This window comes from Pogona vitticeps, chromosome 4 (assembly GCF_051106095.1).
Source record: "Pogona vitticeps strain Pit_001003342236 chromosome 4, PviZW2.1, whole genome shotgun sequence".
Taxonomy (NCBI): Eukaryota; Metazoa; Chordata; class Lepidosauria; order Squamata; family Agamidae; genus Pogona; species Pogona vitticeps.
Window position 1 is genome coordinate 233,394,137 of NC_135786.1, and position 19,484 is coordinate 233,413,620.

A 19,484-nucleotide genomic window follows, 5' to 3' on the forward strand; every position below is an offset into this window, starting at 1 on the left:
TATATTTAGTGGAAATTCAACCTTTTATCGTGGAGCCTCGACTTACAGATGGCTCAACTTACAGACTTTTTGACTTACAGACTTCTCTGGCTGCAAAATTTAGGTTCGACTAGCAGCCGGAGAATCGACCTACAGATCAGAAAAAACCCAAAACGGAACAAAACCAGAACAAAAACGACCGGTTACGGGATTAATCAGTTTTCAATGCATTGTAAGTCAATGGAGACTCGACCTACAGACTTTTTAACCTGCAGCCACTATTCCAGTACGGATTGATTCCATGAGTAGAGGGTCCACTGTATTAGCCAAAATCATGTTTCCCTTGTTATCCAGAGCAAACCACATAATATCATCAACTAGCACCAGTAATATTTAATTAAAACTAATTAAAATCTTCCTATCCCTCTCTTCTTTCATGTTCTGAGGATCCCTAGGCCTTTGTTTTGCCCTGGGAAGCCATTGAGAGTCTTGGGATAGATTGGGTTTCACCCCACCCTCTATAATCATTATTCACAGGGAGAAGTGAAAAGCCATGAAGATATACAATTCTATTTCATCAAAATTGACTCCCTTCTTTGTTTCACCCTTGTGTTCTTTTAAACAAGAACCTCTTCTGGTCTGAGTCCAATTTCAAGATGGTCTCACAGAACAGGTTGTAGCCGAAAGCAATGTGGGATGAAAAGTATTGGCATATTTTGCCAGAAGGAATTCCTAGTAATAACTAAGGCTCAGGGCAGGCCTGTCACCATTTTAGAATATGAAAGGGGATAATTGAGAGAAGGGCCTTCATGACAATCTCAAATAGAACCAAGGAGTAGAAAATCTATGGTTTATGCAGTGCAAATATATATATGCAATTCGATACCTATAATCATAATGGGGAAAATAAAAGGGTGGTACAGTAGGGAATAAAGATAAATGTGCTTTCAGAATAAAGTGTAGACAGAGTAGAGATGGGCACAAATTAGAAAAATGGTGATACATTTTGATTCACGATTTGTCAATGAATCACAAATTATGAATGTACTATTTTTTATAATTGATTTGTCAATTAATATTTTAATTTAAAACCCTATAAAATTGCCCCTCAAACACCTGGATACACCAAACTCACTGGGAAGCTCCTCCTGGATTTCATCTACAACCCCTTCAAGTTTGGTGAAAATTGGGTTTCAAATGTCCAAGTTATATACCCACCCACAAAGTGCCCCCCCCAAGAAAGTGTCCTTTATCAGCTGACATGGGAAAACCCAATCTTCACCAAACTAGGAGGGATTGTAGAGGAGAGTCAGAGGAAGCTACCCTGAATGTTTGGTGCCTCTAAGTAACTGGGGGGGGGCATTTTATAGCCAAATAAACTATGAATCAGAAATCACTAAAAAATTGTTGATTTGTATTTGTCAGCATCATTGATTCTTATGAATACAAATCAATGAATTTGTGATTTCTGAATAAATTTGGTGATCCATTTTTAAATCTATGCTCATCTCTAAGAAACAGTAATATCTATACAGTACAATGAATTATAAATAAAGTCAGACCTATTGCATTAAAACATTTTGCCAATGGAGGGAGCAAAATCACCATAAATGGAAACAATAATTATTTCATGCAGAGGAGTGGGAAAATTGTGCAATGGCAAAAATATTCTGTTTTGCATGTTGATAGCACTTGATATGCCCAGAACAGAAACTCTAGCTGGGAAACTGACGTTTGTATTTTCTCTCCTGGCAATTTCTGAGATGAATTTGTACATCTCCACTCAAGCAAACTGACTTTGAGAGAAGCAAAGAGCATTTTAGTGGCTACTGAAATGTCTCAGGGGGGGCACAGATGGTCTGGGCTGGCCCTGAGACACTTTGCTGCCTGAGGCACAGGACAACACACGGGCTTCTTCATGTTAGTTACAGAAGCTGGCTGGACCAGCAACTGAATGTTTATATCAACACTGATTGTAGTGTCATAGGGTCTTCTATCACAGCTGAGGGAAGCATGCCAGTTTTGGCTTTTTAGGAGGAAGTGTGTGGCATGGACCAATAACCCATCTAAGAGATTAGAACGGGGGTTCAGGAAGAAGATAGCTTAACAAAGAGAAGACTGAGGGGAGCCATGATAGCAATCTTCCAATATCTGAAGAGTCACCACAGAGAAGAGGGCATTGATTTATCCTCCATTGCACCTGAGGGTAGGACAAAAACCAATGGGTGGAAATTCATCAGAGGGAGATCCAACCTGGAAATAAGGAGGAATTTCCTGATGGTATGAACCATGAAGCAGTGGAACAGCTTGTCTCCCAATGTTGTGGATGCCCCATCGCTGGAGGTTTTCAAGAAAAGATTGGACAGCCATATGTCCAGGGTGGCATGAAGTCTCCTGCCTTGGGCAGGGGGTTGAAGACCTCCAAGGTCCCGTAGATGATTCTATGATAGGCGGCTGCCATTGCTCTTCTCTGAGGCAGTTAGCTCAGTGGTTTAAGGCATCTGGCTGCCTCGGAGATTGGGAATTGATTCCACACTGTGCTTCCCTGAAAAGGGATGGCCTCAGTGATCTATAGCAGAGGTCCCCAACCTTGGGCCTCCAGATGTTCCTGGACTACAACTCCCAGAAGCTTTCACCACCACTTCTGCTGGCTAGATTTCTGGGAGTTGAAGTCCAAGAACATCTGGAGGCCCAAGGTTGGGGACCACTGATCTATAGCAGCGGTCCCCAACCTTGGGCCTCCAGATGTTCTTGGACTTCAACGCCCAGAAATCCTGGCCAGCAGAGGTGATGGTGAAGGTTTCTGGGAGTTGTAGTCCAAGAACATCAGGAGGCCCAAGGTTGGGGACCACTGATCTATAGGGTCCCTTCCAGCTCTTCATGTATAAGCATCATCATCATCATCATCACCATCATTGGAAGGCCAAGCCTGGTGGTGGAGGCGGTGTGAACACAACCTTGAGATCAAAGGATGCCCTGACAAACATTGGTAGTCAAGTTTGTGCTGTGAATGCCACCTGTTTCTCATTAGCAGCGGTTGCTCAGTATCCAGAGCTGGCAATGGCTGGATACATCCTAGGATTACAGATCCTACTAAATTTCCCATGCAACAATGTACCAAGGCAAATCAAAAAGCTATCCACTGCTTTGAATTTAATGCAGTAATTTGAAAAAAACTATCTTAGAAGCAAAAGGCATTTTGGCTAGGGCTTAAACTTACAGTTGATTACATGGTTTGAGTCAAAGATTTAGGAAACATTTTAATTAAGAGAAAAGCAAATGCAAGTTTCCAGGCAAGATTGTTAAAGGAATTATTTTAAATATACATTTTTATGACAGACTCTATTAGGAAAATGCCTGTTACAATGTGTGTCTGTGACTTCTTGGAGCTAAAGCATTCCTAGCCAGACAGAAAGAACTGATCAACTGATTGATTGCTGTTCTTTTGATTGCACCAATGATATATTTGGTCTTGTGAAGCTCTCATTTTAAAAAAAAACTAAGAAAAGTACAGTTCAGTGGTTAAGGTACTGACCTAGGCTTTGGAAGTTTCCAGTTTCCATTGAGCCATGAAACTGACTAATTGGCTTTGAGCCAATTGCTTTATTAATCTGGACCTAACTTGTTTTTTTGGGGATGAGAAAAAAAAGAGAGGCACTTAGTGGGCTTCAATCTCATCAGAAGAAAAGCTGAGGTAAAAAAATATCAATTTTAATATGTTTGTGTACGTATTTATGTATGTCTGTGTGTGAATGTGTCTATGTTACACACACAGAGTTCTGCCTTACCTTAGTCCACATGACCTCAATAAATACGTAGCAACTGTCCATTTATTGTGTAGAACTCCAGTATTCTGGGAATCCCCTCAAACTATGAAAAACTTCATTAAAGGCAAGAATATGCCCCACTGAATGTGGTACAGTAGCTTATGTCCATGACATCTAGAAGTCAGTAAGCCTTGAGTAAATCTGTCATCAATACGTGTCAGTTTTGAATACGTCAGTTTTGAAAACAGGGCTACTTTTATTGAATTTTGCAAATAGCTTTTGCTTTGGAAGGGAATTTGCAGGGAAAGGACAGCATTAGCTTTCTCAGGGGCTTGCATGGTTATGCTAATGGGATACCATAGTCTGCTTAAAACAGACCTTGAATTGTGATATAATAGGAGGAAAATTACAGCAAGATGTAAATACTTGGCCAGTTCAGGGGAAAGGCTCAATCCAATGTACTGCTTGGCCTTTTTAATCATTGTAAGTGCTTGCTTTATAATACCACAAATGAGCCAAGTCCTAGGTTATTAAGCAAGTCAGCCTGATGAGCTAAAGGCTGGCATTTTTTAAAAGGAAATAAATAGCTTTCCTCTCCTGAGCAAAATCAAAACAAGAATCACTTAGAATTGCCCAGAGGGCCATCTAGATGCCAAGCCTGACTAGATTCCAGCACAACCAAGGCCTCCTGCGAGAACGGCCGAGCGAGAAGGTATTTGTTTAGATTTGTGACTTAATGGAAGGGTGAGACTATGGGATATTGTTTGTCTCATGACAAAAGGGTTTAATTTGCTTTCTTGTTGTTTCTCATTACTGTGTCTTGAATCAACAGCCAATATGTTCATTCTCTCTCTCTCTCTCTCTCTCTCTCTCTCTCTCACACACACACACACACACACACACACACACACACACACACACACACACACACACACTTACTTATGCATCAGAATAAGGAGGCTAAGGGTTTTACTCCCTCTGCTTTCTCTTTTCTCATTTGGATTAGTTCTCACCACAAGAAACTTTATGACACTCTTGTGATACCTTGAGGAGTGCCATTTTTACTGTGGCATATTCTTGCTTGACTGAAAGCCCAATTGGTCTCATGGTGCAGTCTTGGGTACAATCAATGTGACATGCTATAGTGCAATCTTACACATGCCTTTTTCAGAAGTATGCCTTATGAATGTCCCTGGGCTTTGCTTTCTCAGGTATGTCTTGAGAGATTTGCAACCATTGTCTTTGTCATGGCATGGACAGTCTTTCAAGTGCCACAGCACACTTGATCATTTTTTGAACTGTAAATAGAAACATTACTCACTAAATTCCTTATTCTTGTTGATTTAACTGTCTTGATACAACAAGACATCTCACTCAGGCATCTGAAAGCTCTATGAGAGTGAGACAAAGACTTTTTCCTCCCTTCAAGATTTCTAGTATCTTTTTTTCTCTAAGAATCAAAATATTTGCATATACATGCACACACAGACACAATTACACACATCCCGAGTGAGCAAGAGAGAAAAGAATTTGCTGCTTATTAAAAAAGCTGCCAGCCACCTACCTAGCACTTCAGAGTCCTTTAAAAAGTAGCAGTTATACTAGATTTTTTGAATATTTTGCACAAAAATACAAACTCTGTGAATGGTGCAATTTTGCAGAAAAATTGCCAGTTTTCACACACATGGTCCATTTTTGTCAAAACATGTTCCCTTTTGGATAGCATGGGGGGAAAATCAATAAAAGGGAAAGCAACAATAGATGATTTATAGGGAAATTCCCAGTGCTTTGCACAAACACCATTCTCACCTATGTGAAAACTCTGTTGAAAATGGCAGAAATTCTTTTTTATCCTTGCTGATCAGGAGAAAAATGTTACCAGCCATTGTACTTGTGCAAGGATGAAACACATGAGGATCTGTATCTTTGCAGTAACAAGTAAGATGCTGATAAGATGGATCAACATCTTATTTTTTGGTACAATAACTAACACAGAATTATGAGTAAAAAAACCTGTTAAACTGTAACTCTAGAGAATTTGGCTATCTTTGCATGCTTAATAGAAGGTCAAGTCTATCCAGAGTAAATTGACAATTAATTTACATGTACTTCACTCTGCGTAACAATTTGCTTAAGCATTCTGTGATGTAATGTGACCTAACTCCTCACAGGCAATCGCTATTTCTGAAACTATGCTGACTGTTCTCTGAAGCTTTATGTGCAACACTTTTGTGCTGTGTGTATTACTAGTTGGTTGTCCACATCTCAAAAGGCAGATGAAAAACAGAGAACTTTTGAGAGATGCCACATAAAAAGGGGACGGATGACAAAAAAACCAGAACAAAACTTCTATCTCAGGATATCATCATCAGAAGCAAATTACACCTTGATCCCAACATATGAGCTAAACAATTATATTAAAGCTGGAGTTCTATCCACTTGGATTAATAGTTGTACAACTTCTTCTTCTTCTTCATGGTCAGAATCCTGTTGCTATTTATGTATGTTTAAAATAACTTGAAGCAGCTAATTTTAGCAAATTGATGAGGTATCAGAGCACTCCTTGGTTGTGCCATTGGGCTCCTGAGCAGGCATGTGATACAGCCCCTAGCATATCATCAATTAGCTGCACTTAGCTGCTACAAGTTACTCAGAACTTACCTGAACACCAATAGTATTCTCATCTCCTCCTCCTCCTCCTCATTTACTATTAGTAGCATTTCAAAGAGGGGCTGATAAACCACTTCTGAATACTTCATACATAGAAACCTCTGGGATGGTTGGTTGGTTGGTTGGTTGGTTGGTTGGTTGGTTGGTTGGTTGGTTGATTGATTGATTGATTTGATTTGATTTGATTTATACCCCACCTATCTGGGTGACTCGTCCACTCTAAGCGGCTAGAGTGGTTGTTACCAGTTAGAACTACGATGGCGTATAATTAATTGACTGTTAATTATTTTGCTGTTAATAAATACCAATTTATTAACAGCGGCTAGACTGATAATAGCTAGGCAATGGAAATCAAAATCTGAATTTCAAATCGAAGAATGGTATAATGAAATATGGAATATAGTTATAAATGATAAACTAACTTGTAATTTTGAAGGTTAAGAAAGGAGAGTTGAAAAAGAATAATTTTTTTATGAAATATGGGGCAGATTTTTGGAATATGTGTTAACAAGAGGAAAAGGGAAAGTGCCAAATCAAGAATCAATGCTGTTCTGGAGAAGAGGACAATAAAAGAAAAATATAGATGGAGGAAGAAGAAGATTACAGCAAGAGGTGGTGGGGAGCATGGTTAAATTGTATTTTGGTTTGTGTATTTTATGTTTATGTTATAATTCTGAAATAAAAATTAATATTAAAAATAATTATTTTACTAGTACTTACTAGTGGTCCAGGCAAGCCATCAACTCCTGGAAGACCAATTTCACCCTTCTTGCCCTGAATGTGAAATAAGAAAAATTAAAAGTTACTAATCATGTCAAGAGAAAGCACAGATTTAGTTTCTCATTTGATTACTCCATGCCAGACAGCAAAAGCAGAAAAACCCTACAATAGGCAGATTCCTTTGCTTCATGGGGCCTTTAAAATTCAAAACCTTACTTCTTTAAGTGCCAGATAGAGATGGTTTGTTTGCTGCCACAACATGAGTTCAACATCTCACCTTCTCCACTTGAAGAAGATCAGCTGTGCAGCCGGTAAATAAACCAAGCAGAACCATGGAATTTAATTATTCTAGTAGAGGAGGAGAAGGAAATCTTACATAAGAGGGTCTCTTCCCCTCACCCCCAAATGCCACTGAAAAGACAATTCAAGGAAGGAAAGGTATATCTCTATAGACAGAAAGCTCTTCAAAATTACAGCCTGCCCAATATCAGGATAATGACAACTGCCAATTAAGCAGGGCTACGCCTAGTGAATGTATGTGCTTTTTTGAATATTTACAGTTTATTTATTTATTTATTTTTATTTATTTATTGGACTTATATACCGCCCCATAGCGCTACAAGCACTCTCCGGGTGGTTTACAATTTTTTTATTATACAGGCTACACATTGCCCCCCCAGCAAGCTGGGTACTCATTTTACCGACCTCGGAAGGATGGAAGGCTGAGTCAACCTTGAGCCGGCTACCTGGGATTTGAACCCCAGGTCGTGAGCACAGTTTTAGCTGCAGTACAGCGTTTTAACCACTGCGCCACAAGGCTCTTGTCTCAATCAGTAACTTAAATAATAGCACCGTTAGACATATGCTTTGTATTTGGAATGAAAATGGTTCACTTTGCTAGAAATTATAGCTTTTAAACACAGGTTTTCTCTAGACTATCAAACAAATGTTTGCTGTTGGTAGAAGGGGAGTGATGGAAGGAATGGCTTAGTTTTCCTAGACAAGTAATGCCTGTAAGAACGTCAAAAAGGCTTCCTGGATCAGATCAAATGTATTTTCAGGCTTGGATCCTGTTTGCCCAGACAAATGTTTCTGGGAAGCCTACAAGAATCAGGGCTGGTTAGAGGAATGTGCTGATCTCCATTGCTCCAGGCTTCTCACGTTCACAAATTCATGCCACCAGCCCTGGAACAATCTCCCACCTGAAATTCACCTAGCAGTTTCACTGGGAAATTTTTCTTTGATCCTTGAATTCATGGGCCTGTAAACAGGCTTTCTCGGAGATCACATCATCATAGCACAGAGGTTTTTCAGCATTTATATAATCTTGCCTTTTAAAATTCATTTTAGTTATTTCGATATTGTTTTTGTGTGTATCCACACTTAATGCTTAATTTTAGTTTTGTATTGTTTTATCATACTGTGAACCACCCAGAATGGCTTTGGTAGCAAGATGGATGGTATAAACGTTGAATGAATGAATGAATGAATGAATGAATGAATGAATGAATGAATGAATGAATGAATGAATGAATGAATGAATGAATGTAGCATTACCAAACAATTTGTGAGATGATGAAACACAAATGAGTACATTAGGATCTCAAATGGCAGCCATCAACAGAATTTAAAACCAGGTATGACTGGGTGAAAGGACAGGAAAACATTGTAGAAAGCTTGAAGCCACATTTTCCCTGTGGTTTTGTGTTCTGCAACCCAAATCTAAAGGTATGCCAAGAAAATCCTGCTGTTCATTTCCCTCATATTCACATATCGTGCACAGAATTTCATTTTTCAAGATATGTTGTGATTACTTATAAAGAGCTAGGGGCCAGAAGTCTTCCGATGTTTGCAAAATGTTTGTATAACGTGATTAATTAGGCCAAAATGACAAGGTGCTAGGGTGTGTCTCAGACATGTCCATGTTCATGTACTTGATGGTATAATTAAGATGTGCACCTCACTAATTAGCTGCAGTTAGTCAAGGTCAGGTCCCCAAATCCTACACAAACACAATTAAGATTCTGACTGGTGTAATGCAGCATTAAGCTTAGATGTGGGAAACTCAGATTCAACTCCTGTTCATTTCACAAAGATCAGTGGATAAAGTGAGAAGGAAAATCTCCTTGGAGAAAAGGCAGGCTAAACTCGTCCAAATAAATGGGGCATATGGACTATAAATAAACTGAAGCGGGGCAAGAGGAGGAGTGTTGCCCACCCTTAGACCTTGTAATCCAGCAGGTCCTGGCTTGCCTTCCGATCCTGGGGGTCCCTGTAAACAAGACCAAATTGAAAGATGAATCACAATTCAAGATGTTAATACCAGTGGATCCAAACCTCTACAGTTGCTTTAAGGTGAGCTGATGGCTAGATTCATGTCTGGGGACCCAAATTTTGACTTATTTTATTCCAATAAGTGAGAAGGAAAACTTTCAAAAGTATTTTCTCTGCTGAGCAATATTACAAGAATTTCAGGGCATTATTCACTTCTATGGTTCTTTAAAAATTGTAATGGTTTAAGCTATAGCCTCTAATTTAAAAATAAATAAATTACTGAACATTTTCCGCCAGCTGAATAGGTATGTATGGACCCATTTCATCAAAGCAACATTCTGGCCTTTACACTGACAGGAATGTTTCATTAACGAACCGAAGGGCATTCAAAGGCCAATGAGTGAGGACTTACAGGGCTACCTGGGGGTCCAGGAGGGCCAATGGATCCTCGTGGGCCAGGGGGGCCCTGCGGGGAGAGAAAAAAAAATAAAATTATGAAAGTTCAACTCTTAAAAAGTTAAAATGCATCCTTGTCATTGTACTTAAAACAAATCATCCAGAAACGGATGGTGTTGAACATAGTGAGATAGACCTCAGAATCTCATCTCCTTTATGAAAACTTCAGACAGCCCAAAATATAGACTGATGTGTATAAAATGCAACTCAATTGCATTGTCTTCCATAGCTGTATTTCCTATTACAGGCTTCTAGATTTAAATTTACAAGTGAAGTCTAATGAATATTTCAGTAGGTCTCCTCCACAGGTATCTATGAATATTATTCGGAGAGTCACATAAGTCCAAGCCAAAGGGTTACTATTCCAGGACTTGCTAGCTGGGCTTAAGTCATGATATACTTTCTATGAATGAACTATAAAGAATTGTGTACACTATAGAGCAATAGTTTCCAAGCTTGGGTAACCGGGTGTTCTTGGACTGCAACGCCGAGAAACTCCAGCCAACACACCTAGCACTGGGAGTTGCAGTCCAGGAACTCCTGGTTTACCCAAGATTGGGAATCATGGCTGTAGAACAATGGTCCCCAACCTTGGGCCTCCAGATGTTCTTGGACTTCAACTCCCAGAAATCCCAGCCAGCAGAGGTGGTGGTGAAGGCTTCTGGGAGTTGTAGTCCAAGAACATCTGGAGGCCCAAGGTTGGGGACCACTGCTATAGAATGACCACAACAATGCTAACTGGACAATGCGGTCATAGAAAAATCAATCAATTCACCTACTCACATCAGGCCTTCCAGGTGTTGCTGAATTACAACTCCCACCATCATTGATCACTGGTTATACTGAGTGGATATGATGGGAACTGCAGTCCACGAACACCTGAAAGGCTACACATCCCCCAGCTGTGAATTAGGGCATGACAGGTTCTGAACAGTTTCATGCAATGACATGGTTTAGTTCAAGGTAGACTTTGAAATCCTACTTTTAAGAGAAGGGAGCATATAACACGCTTGGAGCCATCCACAGCTGAGCCATGGTAGGTTCCAGAACATCATTCCACCATTGCTGGGATGTAGATGAATTCAATGTATGGTTATATTCATTTTCCTTAAACGTAAGCGTCCCAAGTTTTGACGAGGATACACAGATAGTGGGATTTATTCACTAATGTGCGGCAGATTCACAGTAGATCTGAAAAACATTCTGACTCCTAATTATTTAGCTGTAGCAGTGAAAACATGGCGTGCCTCAGTGGAAGCTGAGGGCACTCTAGATTTACATCTGAACTTTATGCCAGTTATCTAAGGCGCTGAATCTGTTTTAAAGGCATTCCTGTAACACTGGGGCTATTCGCTTCTGCTGGTCTCTGCACTTAATAGCAATGTCGGAAATGAGGAAGGTGAGTAGCAGTGTAATTTTGTGTGGAAGAACTATAGGTTCTGTTCAGTTTTAGTAGCCAAAACCAAATTCTGGCCCCAGAACTATTCAATTCTAAGTGTCTGCCATTTGCATTTAGTTCCATGGCATAGACCTCTGAATTCTAGTCAACAAAGAAAGAAATGAGATCCTTTAAGATTGATGCCCACCCACCACTTGTGCCATTTATTGACATAGGTACCTCACATACATCCTGAATTGTGTTTACAGTGGTGCCTTGCTAGACGATGATAATCCATTCCACTGAAATCGCTGTTTAGTGAAATCATTGTCTAGCAAAAAGCATTTCCCCATTGGAATGCATTGAAACCTGTTTAATGCATTCCAATGGGGAAGAATCATCGTTGTCTAGCAAAGATCGGCCATAGGAAAGCCGCTTTGCCAACCACCAATCAGCTGTTTCAATCGCTGTCTTGCGAAGCTTAGGTCCCGAAAACACCTGTTTTGCGAGCGCAGAGGGAGCTGTCAAAATCGTCGTCTAGCGAACATTCGTTTGCGAAGCAGGGACCAACCATTGTCCAGCAAAATTCCCCCACAGGAATCACTGCTTTGCGAATCGCTATAGCGATTGCAAAAAGCCAATGTTTAGCGAAAAAAACTGTCATGCGGGGTAACTGTCTAGTGAGGCACCACTGTATTGGGCCTTCCTCCCTTTACAAGCTTCCACATGAATGCCATCTTACTCACTATTGAATGGCCATGTGTCATGTAGCGTCTTATATTTTGTGTGTACAAAAGGACTGGGAGTAAATATGAGATTTGGAACAATAAAGCCAAATACAAATAGATGCAACAAAAGCACCAGGGAGTGACTTCTCCCCACTGCTCGACTCGGCTCTTGGATAATGAAAACTGACAATGCAATTTCATTGTGGAGTTCTCATGAACTGCCAAGATGCGAGTGGGTTGGATGACTGTAGCCTTTGAATAAAAGCTGTTACAGGGAAGATAAACAGCTCACCAGCATCTCCTTGGATTTAAAATAAAGTTTATTCACAGTGGAAAGGTTTACGCATCATTGGTTTATCATTTCTTTCTTTCTCTTCCTTCCTTCCTTCCTTCCTTCCTTCCTTCCTTCCTTCCTTCCTTCCTTCCTTCCTTCCTTCCTTCTGAACCAGCTGCTTGCTTTCTTTCTTTCTTTCTTTCTTTCTTTCTTTCTTTCTTTCTTTCTTTCTTTCTTTCTTTCTTTCTTTCTTTCTTTCTTTCTTTCTTTCTTTCTTTCTTTCTTTTCTGCCTGCCTGCCTGCCTGCCTGTTTGTCTGTGTTTCTGTCTTTCCTCTCTTTTTTTGGTTGATTTTATGACTCACTTTGAGAGTGAAGTGTTTTGTATTATCATTTTGTCTTTAAAAAAACTTAGTACAAAAGTGAAAAACATACCTGCTCTCCTTTTAAACCTTCAGTCTGCACCTAAAAGAAAGGCAATAACTATATAAGCCTGGCAAAGCAGAGGAAAGAAATCTGATCCTTTAGTTTTTTTTTCTCCATTATGATACTAACTGTTCTTTCACAAATTTGCTAACTACATTCACAATAGTCATATTTCAAACACAGACCTGTTCTAAGACATTTTGCTATCTGAGGAGAAATATCAGATGATATTGTTGCATTCCATGAAAGGCATCCAAGTGGGCTGAAAAATGAGTATTAATTCAGAAGTGTGACAGGATAGCATGTTCTACCATTCCTGAAAGTATCTTTTTTTTAATGGATAGGCCAACCATACCTTGCCTGAAGTGCAACAAACCAGTGGAACAAACCGGTGAATCAAGAACTACATTAAAAGTCAGTGGTATGTGCTGGGCTGCAAGGTTGAAAGATCAGCAGTTTGAATCCACGCAACGGAGTGAGCTCCCATCGCTTGTCCTAGCTCCTGTCAACCTAGCCGTTCGAAAGCATGTAAAAATGTGAGTCAATAAATAGGTACCACCATGGGGGGAAGGTCACAGTGTTCCTTGTCTAGTTGCGCTGGCCATGTGACCACAGAAACTGTATTTGGAAAAATGCTGGCTCTACGGCTTAGAAACGAGGATGAGCACCACGCCCTAGAGTCGGACATGACTGGACTAAATTTCAAGGGGAACCTTTACCTTTACCCATAGCTCAACATCAATCCAATGGCCAATGTGAGCTGCAAATCTGAGGGGCATGTGCTTGCCTAACACACTACAGAGACCTCCAGTCTGGTATCAAACATCTGGAACTGAAATGGAGTTGGGCTGATCTTCCTCCAAATTTCCAGGGGTGGACTTCAGCATTCATAGCCATAATCCTGTGTCCTTGATTATGTGAAAAGGGTCAGCAGAAAGCTATTCCATGAAAAAGTTGATAGCTCTCCCAGAAAAATGCTGGGGGTGATTCTAATTTAGCCTGGTTGACTCCACCATGCCTTTGACATGTAGCCTCTTATAAGTAATAACTGTATGCAGTTAAGAGACGCCTGCTAAAAATAGATTAAATTATCTTCCTGATACATCGCAAAGCCCTTGATTTGACTGTAAATCCCAGCAATGAAATGTCTTTAAGCCGAGAGATGGCAGGGAGTCAAGCTTTCCTGAGGAATCTGGGCAAGAAAAGAAACATGTTATGCCACAGGAGATTCAAGCAGATTATTTTACTGAGCCCTTCATCCTACTGCTTTTTTTTTATCCAGCCAGGGAGACAGTTGAGTTTTTCTTTTTTCTTTTTTTGCACTTCTCCCTGCGGTGCTGGAAGTCCTTCACCCTCCATTAAGAAAGATCTGCTGCAGAAGCAAGGCTGCAGTACAACTGCACCACGCTGTGATAAGGACTGTAAACAGAGATGTAACTCCTTTGCCATCTTGTCCTCCCATGGAGAGTTGACGGGTCAAGACATTCTTTCCCTCATTAGGGAGGATAGCGAGATATTCCCCTGGTGCTCTTCGTGAGAGATTTCTTTCCATTGACTTCTTTCATCAACTTTTAGGAATGAGATCCACTGATTGGCTTGTTTGCGTATTTTAAGAACTAAGAAATAGATGCCCTGGATGGGTCTGGAGTAATATGAGTCCCATTTGATTTGGTTTGTACACTGGATCAAACTAGATGTGTGAAGACTCCCATGGGCTTGCAATGGAAGACCCAAAGGATTCCTCGTTTCGGCACTGATATGCATTAAAAGTGTTGCAGTGGTGGGTTCTAAAGAGAGCAGTAAACCTGTCAAATTTACGAAAGCTATGTTTAGAAGAATTGTGTCCTAGGCACCTTTAAAATTTGTGTGTGTGTTTTTTTTTTAGCAACACAGAACAACAACATCAGAAGCAATTTCTGCTCTACTGAATTCAATCCATGCTCTGGATCTGAATTGATCTGTAAACTTGCTTCACCCTGGAATGCAATCTGGACATTCCACTTGAATTCAGACCTCATTTGATCCTGATAAGGACAACTCAAGGTATGATCAGATGAAAAAATGGATTGCATTTTAGACTGATTCTGTTATGGGCCATTGTAAGCTATTTCTTGGCTATCACATGAGGTATGAGCAGTAATGATCCAACATGACACTAATAATGCCCAGGATGGACCAAGATCTGGACTAGCAGCAGGCCTACTCCTTTTGGGGTGGCCAATCTAGAGTAATTATCACATGAACCATAGGTTCCTTTAAGACAGATCACTGCCAGCAGAGTAAACCATTCTGGTGCGATCAAACACAATCTCTTTTCTTTGTATGATCATACCCTAAGTTTCCTCGGCTTCTGACTAATACAGTTCAAATGAAAACTCAGTCCAGCTTCAGCATGTCAACTGTGGAATCCAAATGCAATGTATGCACATTGTTGCTCTTAGCCCCTTTGCTAGAAGTATTCGCAGGTATTTCACAAGTATCAAGCTGCTATTAAGCTCTACGTGTCCATAGTTTAGCATTTTATCACAGATATTTTAGCATCAGATTTTTCACAGATTCAGTATTAATAGTTCTTACCACTGAGCCGGGTTTTCCTGGAGGTCCCATTTCACCCTGTGTTTGGAATCAAACAAACAGGCAAACAAACAATGAAATCACTGTGCCTTTCTGTATTCAGTTTAGTGACATTTGTTTGTCCATGTAGAAAACTTCTGACATTCAGTTAGAGATGTAATTTTTTTCACAGGAAGGCGAACCACAAAACTAGACTCATCCAATTATTTAGGTTCTTGCTTTTAATATCCACGTCATTTGATTTAATAACATCTCTCAGCACCTTATGCTAGACCATATAAGAAAAAAGTTTTTAAAGAGTTCTAAAAGATAATAAATCCTTTTGAGCACATGGCAAAATACACACACACACACACACAGCTGAAGAAGGCTTGCAGAAACAGATATATTTCCAGTAGTCATTTAAAACTAAACAGTGTTTCAAACTCTTGTACCAGGGAGGAGCGAATGTTTCAGAAGGTGGTCAGCACCACAAAGGTTTGTCTTCACAATCCTATGCAATAATATTCCATTTGTTTTGAACAATCATAATGGACAAAGGAGCATGTAAAGGCAAAGCATCCTGTCACTTATTGGTGGGTGGATATGCCAGGCAGAGCCTCCATAGGAGAAGCCCCCTCTTACATGGGGAACGTGGAAGAGGCCTCCCTGTAGAATGTGGATATATTCAGGTATTCCCTGGGCAAGGGGTCCTCCCACCCATGGGGTCCCAATGTATGGTGACTCAATGTACGAATATCGAGCCACCAAGTGGAAAATATGCTTCAATGGTGCCCTCTCTGTTCAACTTCTGATCAGCAACGAAAACTGTTACTTTTCCAAAAGGCCCTTCGTCTCTAAGATTTCACTTTATTTACTTGTTGGAATTGCTTTTTTAAAAAATTATTAAATAATTTTAACATCTTTTTTTTCAGTCTTTTCAATTTGTTCTGGATGTTTTAAATATGTATTCTCAAAGGCTTTCACGGCTGGGATCTGATGGTTGTTGTAGGTTTTTCGGGTTGTTTGGCTGTGTTTTTAAATATGTTTTGATCGTTTTAATCTTATTGTAAATCACCTTGGGAGCCTTGGTGGGCAGAAAGGCTAAGAAAAAATGCAAACAAACAAACAAACAAACAAATAAATAAATAAATAAATAAATAGTTTTAGTGTATTCGTGAAGGCTTTCACCGCCGGGATCTACTGGTTGTTGTGGGTTTTTCGGGCTCTTTGGCCATTTTAGCCTTTAGCCTTTGACACTGCTATGCTATTACCTAGGAGTCTAAGAGTATCACAGGACTGTCAAGATTTGTTTCTTTAAGTGAACAAGGGGTTAAATTTAATATTGTAGTGAGAACGCAAAGTCATGCCTGTAACATCAAGTCAATGGATACAGATGGGACAAGCTTAGATAATGCTTGTCGACCGTGTTCAGGTGCTATGTCTGCAGTGATAGGCTGTTCTCACTATTTAAGCAAGTGAGTGAGAACAGCACTTCACCACTCCGTTGTGAGTCTGGTGGTCATTACTTTACTTGAGTGTTATGTTGGTCTGAGATATCTATGCCAATGTATACATTGCCATGTATTTATGTCTGACCAAGTCTAATATATAATGCTATAAGTCTTATCAGAACTCTCTCTGTGCATTTTCTCATATGTCCGCATCTTTGCTTATTAAGGGGAAGATTTGAAGCTACCAGATAAGAGACTCTGTGTAACTTGTTATCTTGGACTCTAAGGTTTGTTTTCCCCTAACAGAATGCTCTTGGAAGCTTCATTATCCAAATCTGACTCCAAGCTTTTGGACAGGAAAACGCCACATCAGTCTTTGGAGTTGGACCCACGGCAACAAGGATTCGGTAATTAAAAAGGCTTCATATGACTTGTCAATGTATAATAAAAAGATGTGGAGAATTTTCTGGGACAGTTGGTTAAACATAACTAAAATCAGGACAAATCTCTAACTTTGGATGCTTGTCCTTTGCTACCTAACTACCCGGGAAAGTGCTGTGTCTTGTGTATAAAATGATATCTGAAACAAGAGTGATACAGCCAAACCATTTCCCCCATATTCTTACCTTCTCTCCTTTGGATCCTATGAGTCCAGGCTGGCCTGGACTTCCTCTGATACCCTGAAAACAGGTAAAGCAGTGATGATATTAAGACTGAGGCAGTAAGAAGCAAAAGGGGTTACAAGCCCTAGTTTCAAATTAAATGAAGTTCAACCTCAAGTTTCAGTTCTCTTTAAAAGTGGCTCACAAGAATGGACTAGGGAATGTAAATTTTCACTTATTTTGTTCTCATCGATGGGAATGAAAGATTAGAAATTTTTTCTTCATGCTGGGTGAGGTTGTGAGAGATTGCATGTTTTTCACATTTCATTCTATTTTGGTTTTGTGGGGGGAAAATCACAAAACTTGTATTTTGTGCAAACCACCTTTCCCTTTGTCAGCGAATAAATTTTCACTTGTATGCAGGAGTGAACAACCTTCCAGCATTTGCACTTAAAAAAAAATTCAATAAAGGGCTGTGATATGCCAACACTCAATTTCTCATTGAGGCTACGAAAATCTGCAACTATCAGTTACACCTTTAGAACAGACACAAGACAGACAAGAAGACTGGAAATAACTTTGGCCAGTAACTTATTCAGCTCATAGGGTATGTAATTGTATCCATGGAAGTCTACCTTAGTATGTGGTCTACTTCATGTCTAGTGTGGACAGTGGATTAAAAAAGGAGAAAAAGAACATGAAGGCATCTAAAATGTGGTGTTGGGAATCAATGTATCAAATGAGTTGGAAAGAATGAAAGATTAAACAAGAACTATCGAATAAGGTTAAGGATGGATATGATGTCTTAATTACATAATGCTGGAAGAAGCTATAAGATACGATAGAACATACTCGGAGAAGTAGGGGCTAACCCAAGATATAACTGAAGTGATATAACTAAATCAAACTAAACTGGAAAAGGGATAATATGTGAAAAACTGAAAATATGTGCATAAGGTAGAAACAGAGTGGGGGTAGCTTGTGCAAACTCCATTTAGAAATTACAGATGGTGCCCTGCAAACATTTAGTGCTAAATACTACTCTCAATCCCCCATATAGGCTAGATCCACTTATTAAATGGATCTTATTATGCCATTACTAATACGAACTGCATTGATTTAAATGATCTGTTCCAGTTGAGACAAACAAATCAGTCCAGCCATACCTTAGTTATAAACATAATGTCAGTGGACATACATACAGTAGTGAAGGATGAAGCATACAAACAACATTGCTTCCTTCAGAACATGATGTCTAGTCCCTCTTTCTACATTCACTGCAAATTCCATAGAACAGTCTCTTAGCACTTACTATTGTGCACGTACCTGTTGGCCGTCCACGCCAGGTTTTCCTGGAAAACCATCAAGACCTGGTTCTCCCTGAGTGGAACATGGAAGTAGGAAATATAGTGTTAGGTGTATCATTTTGGTTAAACAGCTAAAGACACTATTCTTGACACTAAAGACACGGTCCTTCTTGAAATGTGATGTATGTTTGGGAGTGAGCATGTCTGCTAACCCATACCTTCAAACAAGCATATTTTGGGGATGAACCTGGCTATGCCTTGCTTTGGCATACCTCATCACATATTATCTGAAACATGACCACAGGTTCATATTACATTCAAGGGTTTAGAAGTACTTCATCTTTGCTTCTCCCTCTTTGTTTCTCCCTGGCATAATCTATTCCGCCCAGTCACCAGCCCATTTTTGACGGCATCTGCTGTTGATCTATCCAACACCCAAATATTTTTTGTTTTAATCAAAATTATAGGCCAGTAGATCCCAAGTCTGGGTATGTGTTTAATATTTTTCCTTCCTTCCTTCCTTCCTTCCTTCCTTCCTTCCTTCCTTCCTTCCTTCCTTCCTTCCTTCCTTCCTTCCTTCCTTCCTTCCTTCCTTCCTTCCTTCCATCCATCCATCCATCCATCCATCCATCCATCCATCCATCCATCCATCCATCCATCCATCATTAGTTCCTTCCTTCCTTCCTTCCTTCCTTCCTTCCTTCCTTCCTTCCTTCCTTCCTTCCTTCCTTCCTTCCTTCCTGCCTTCTTTCCTTCCTTCCTTCTATCCATCCATCCATCCATCCATCCATCCATCATTAGTTCCTTCCTTCCTTCCTTCCTTCCTTCCTTCCTTCCTTCCTTCCTTCCTTCCTTCCTTCCTTCCTTCCTTCCTTCCTTTTCACATTTTAAAATCAAG

At 40.0% G+C, this 19,484-nt stretch overlaps 1 protein-coding gene across 3 annotated transcripts in view; it reads right to left on the reverse strand.

Annotated features, from left to right (window-relative positions):
* Positions 1-19,484, reverse strand: part of COL22A1 (collagen type XXII alpha 1 chain) — a 201,783-nt gene that overhangs the window by 67,809 nt on the left and 114,490 nt on the right. For all 3 annotated transcript variants that reach the window (XM_072999374.2, XM_078391665.1, XM_078391667.1), the window contains exons 18-24: positions 18,606-18,659; positions 17,304-17,357; positions 15,248-15,283; positions 12,680-12,709; positions 9,823-9,876; positions 9,355-9,408; positions 7,137-7,190 (exon numbers count right to left, since the gene is read on the reverse strand). In XM_072999374.2, the coding sequence (XP_072855475.2) occupies positions 7,137-7,190; positions 9,355-9,408; positions 9,823-9,876; positions 12,680-12,709; positions 15,248-15,283; positions 17,304-17,357; positions 18,606-18,659 (336 nt within the window). The remainder of the gene's footprint in view (positions 1-7,136; positions 7,191-9,354; positions 9,409-9,822; positions 9,877-12,679; positions 12,710-15,247; positions 15,284-17,303; positions 17,358-18,605; positions 18,660-19,484) is intronic.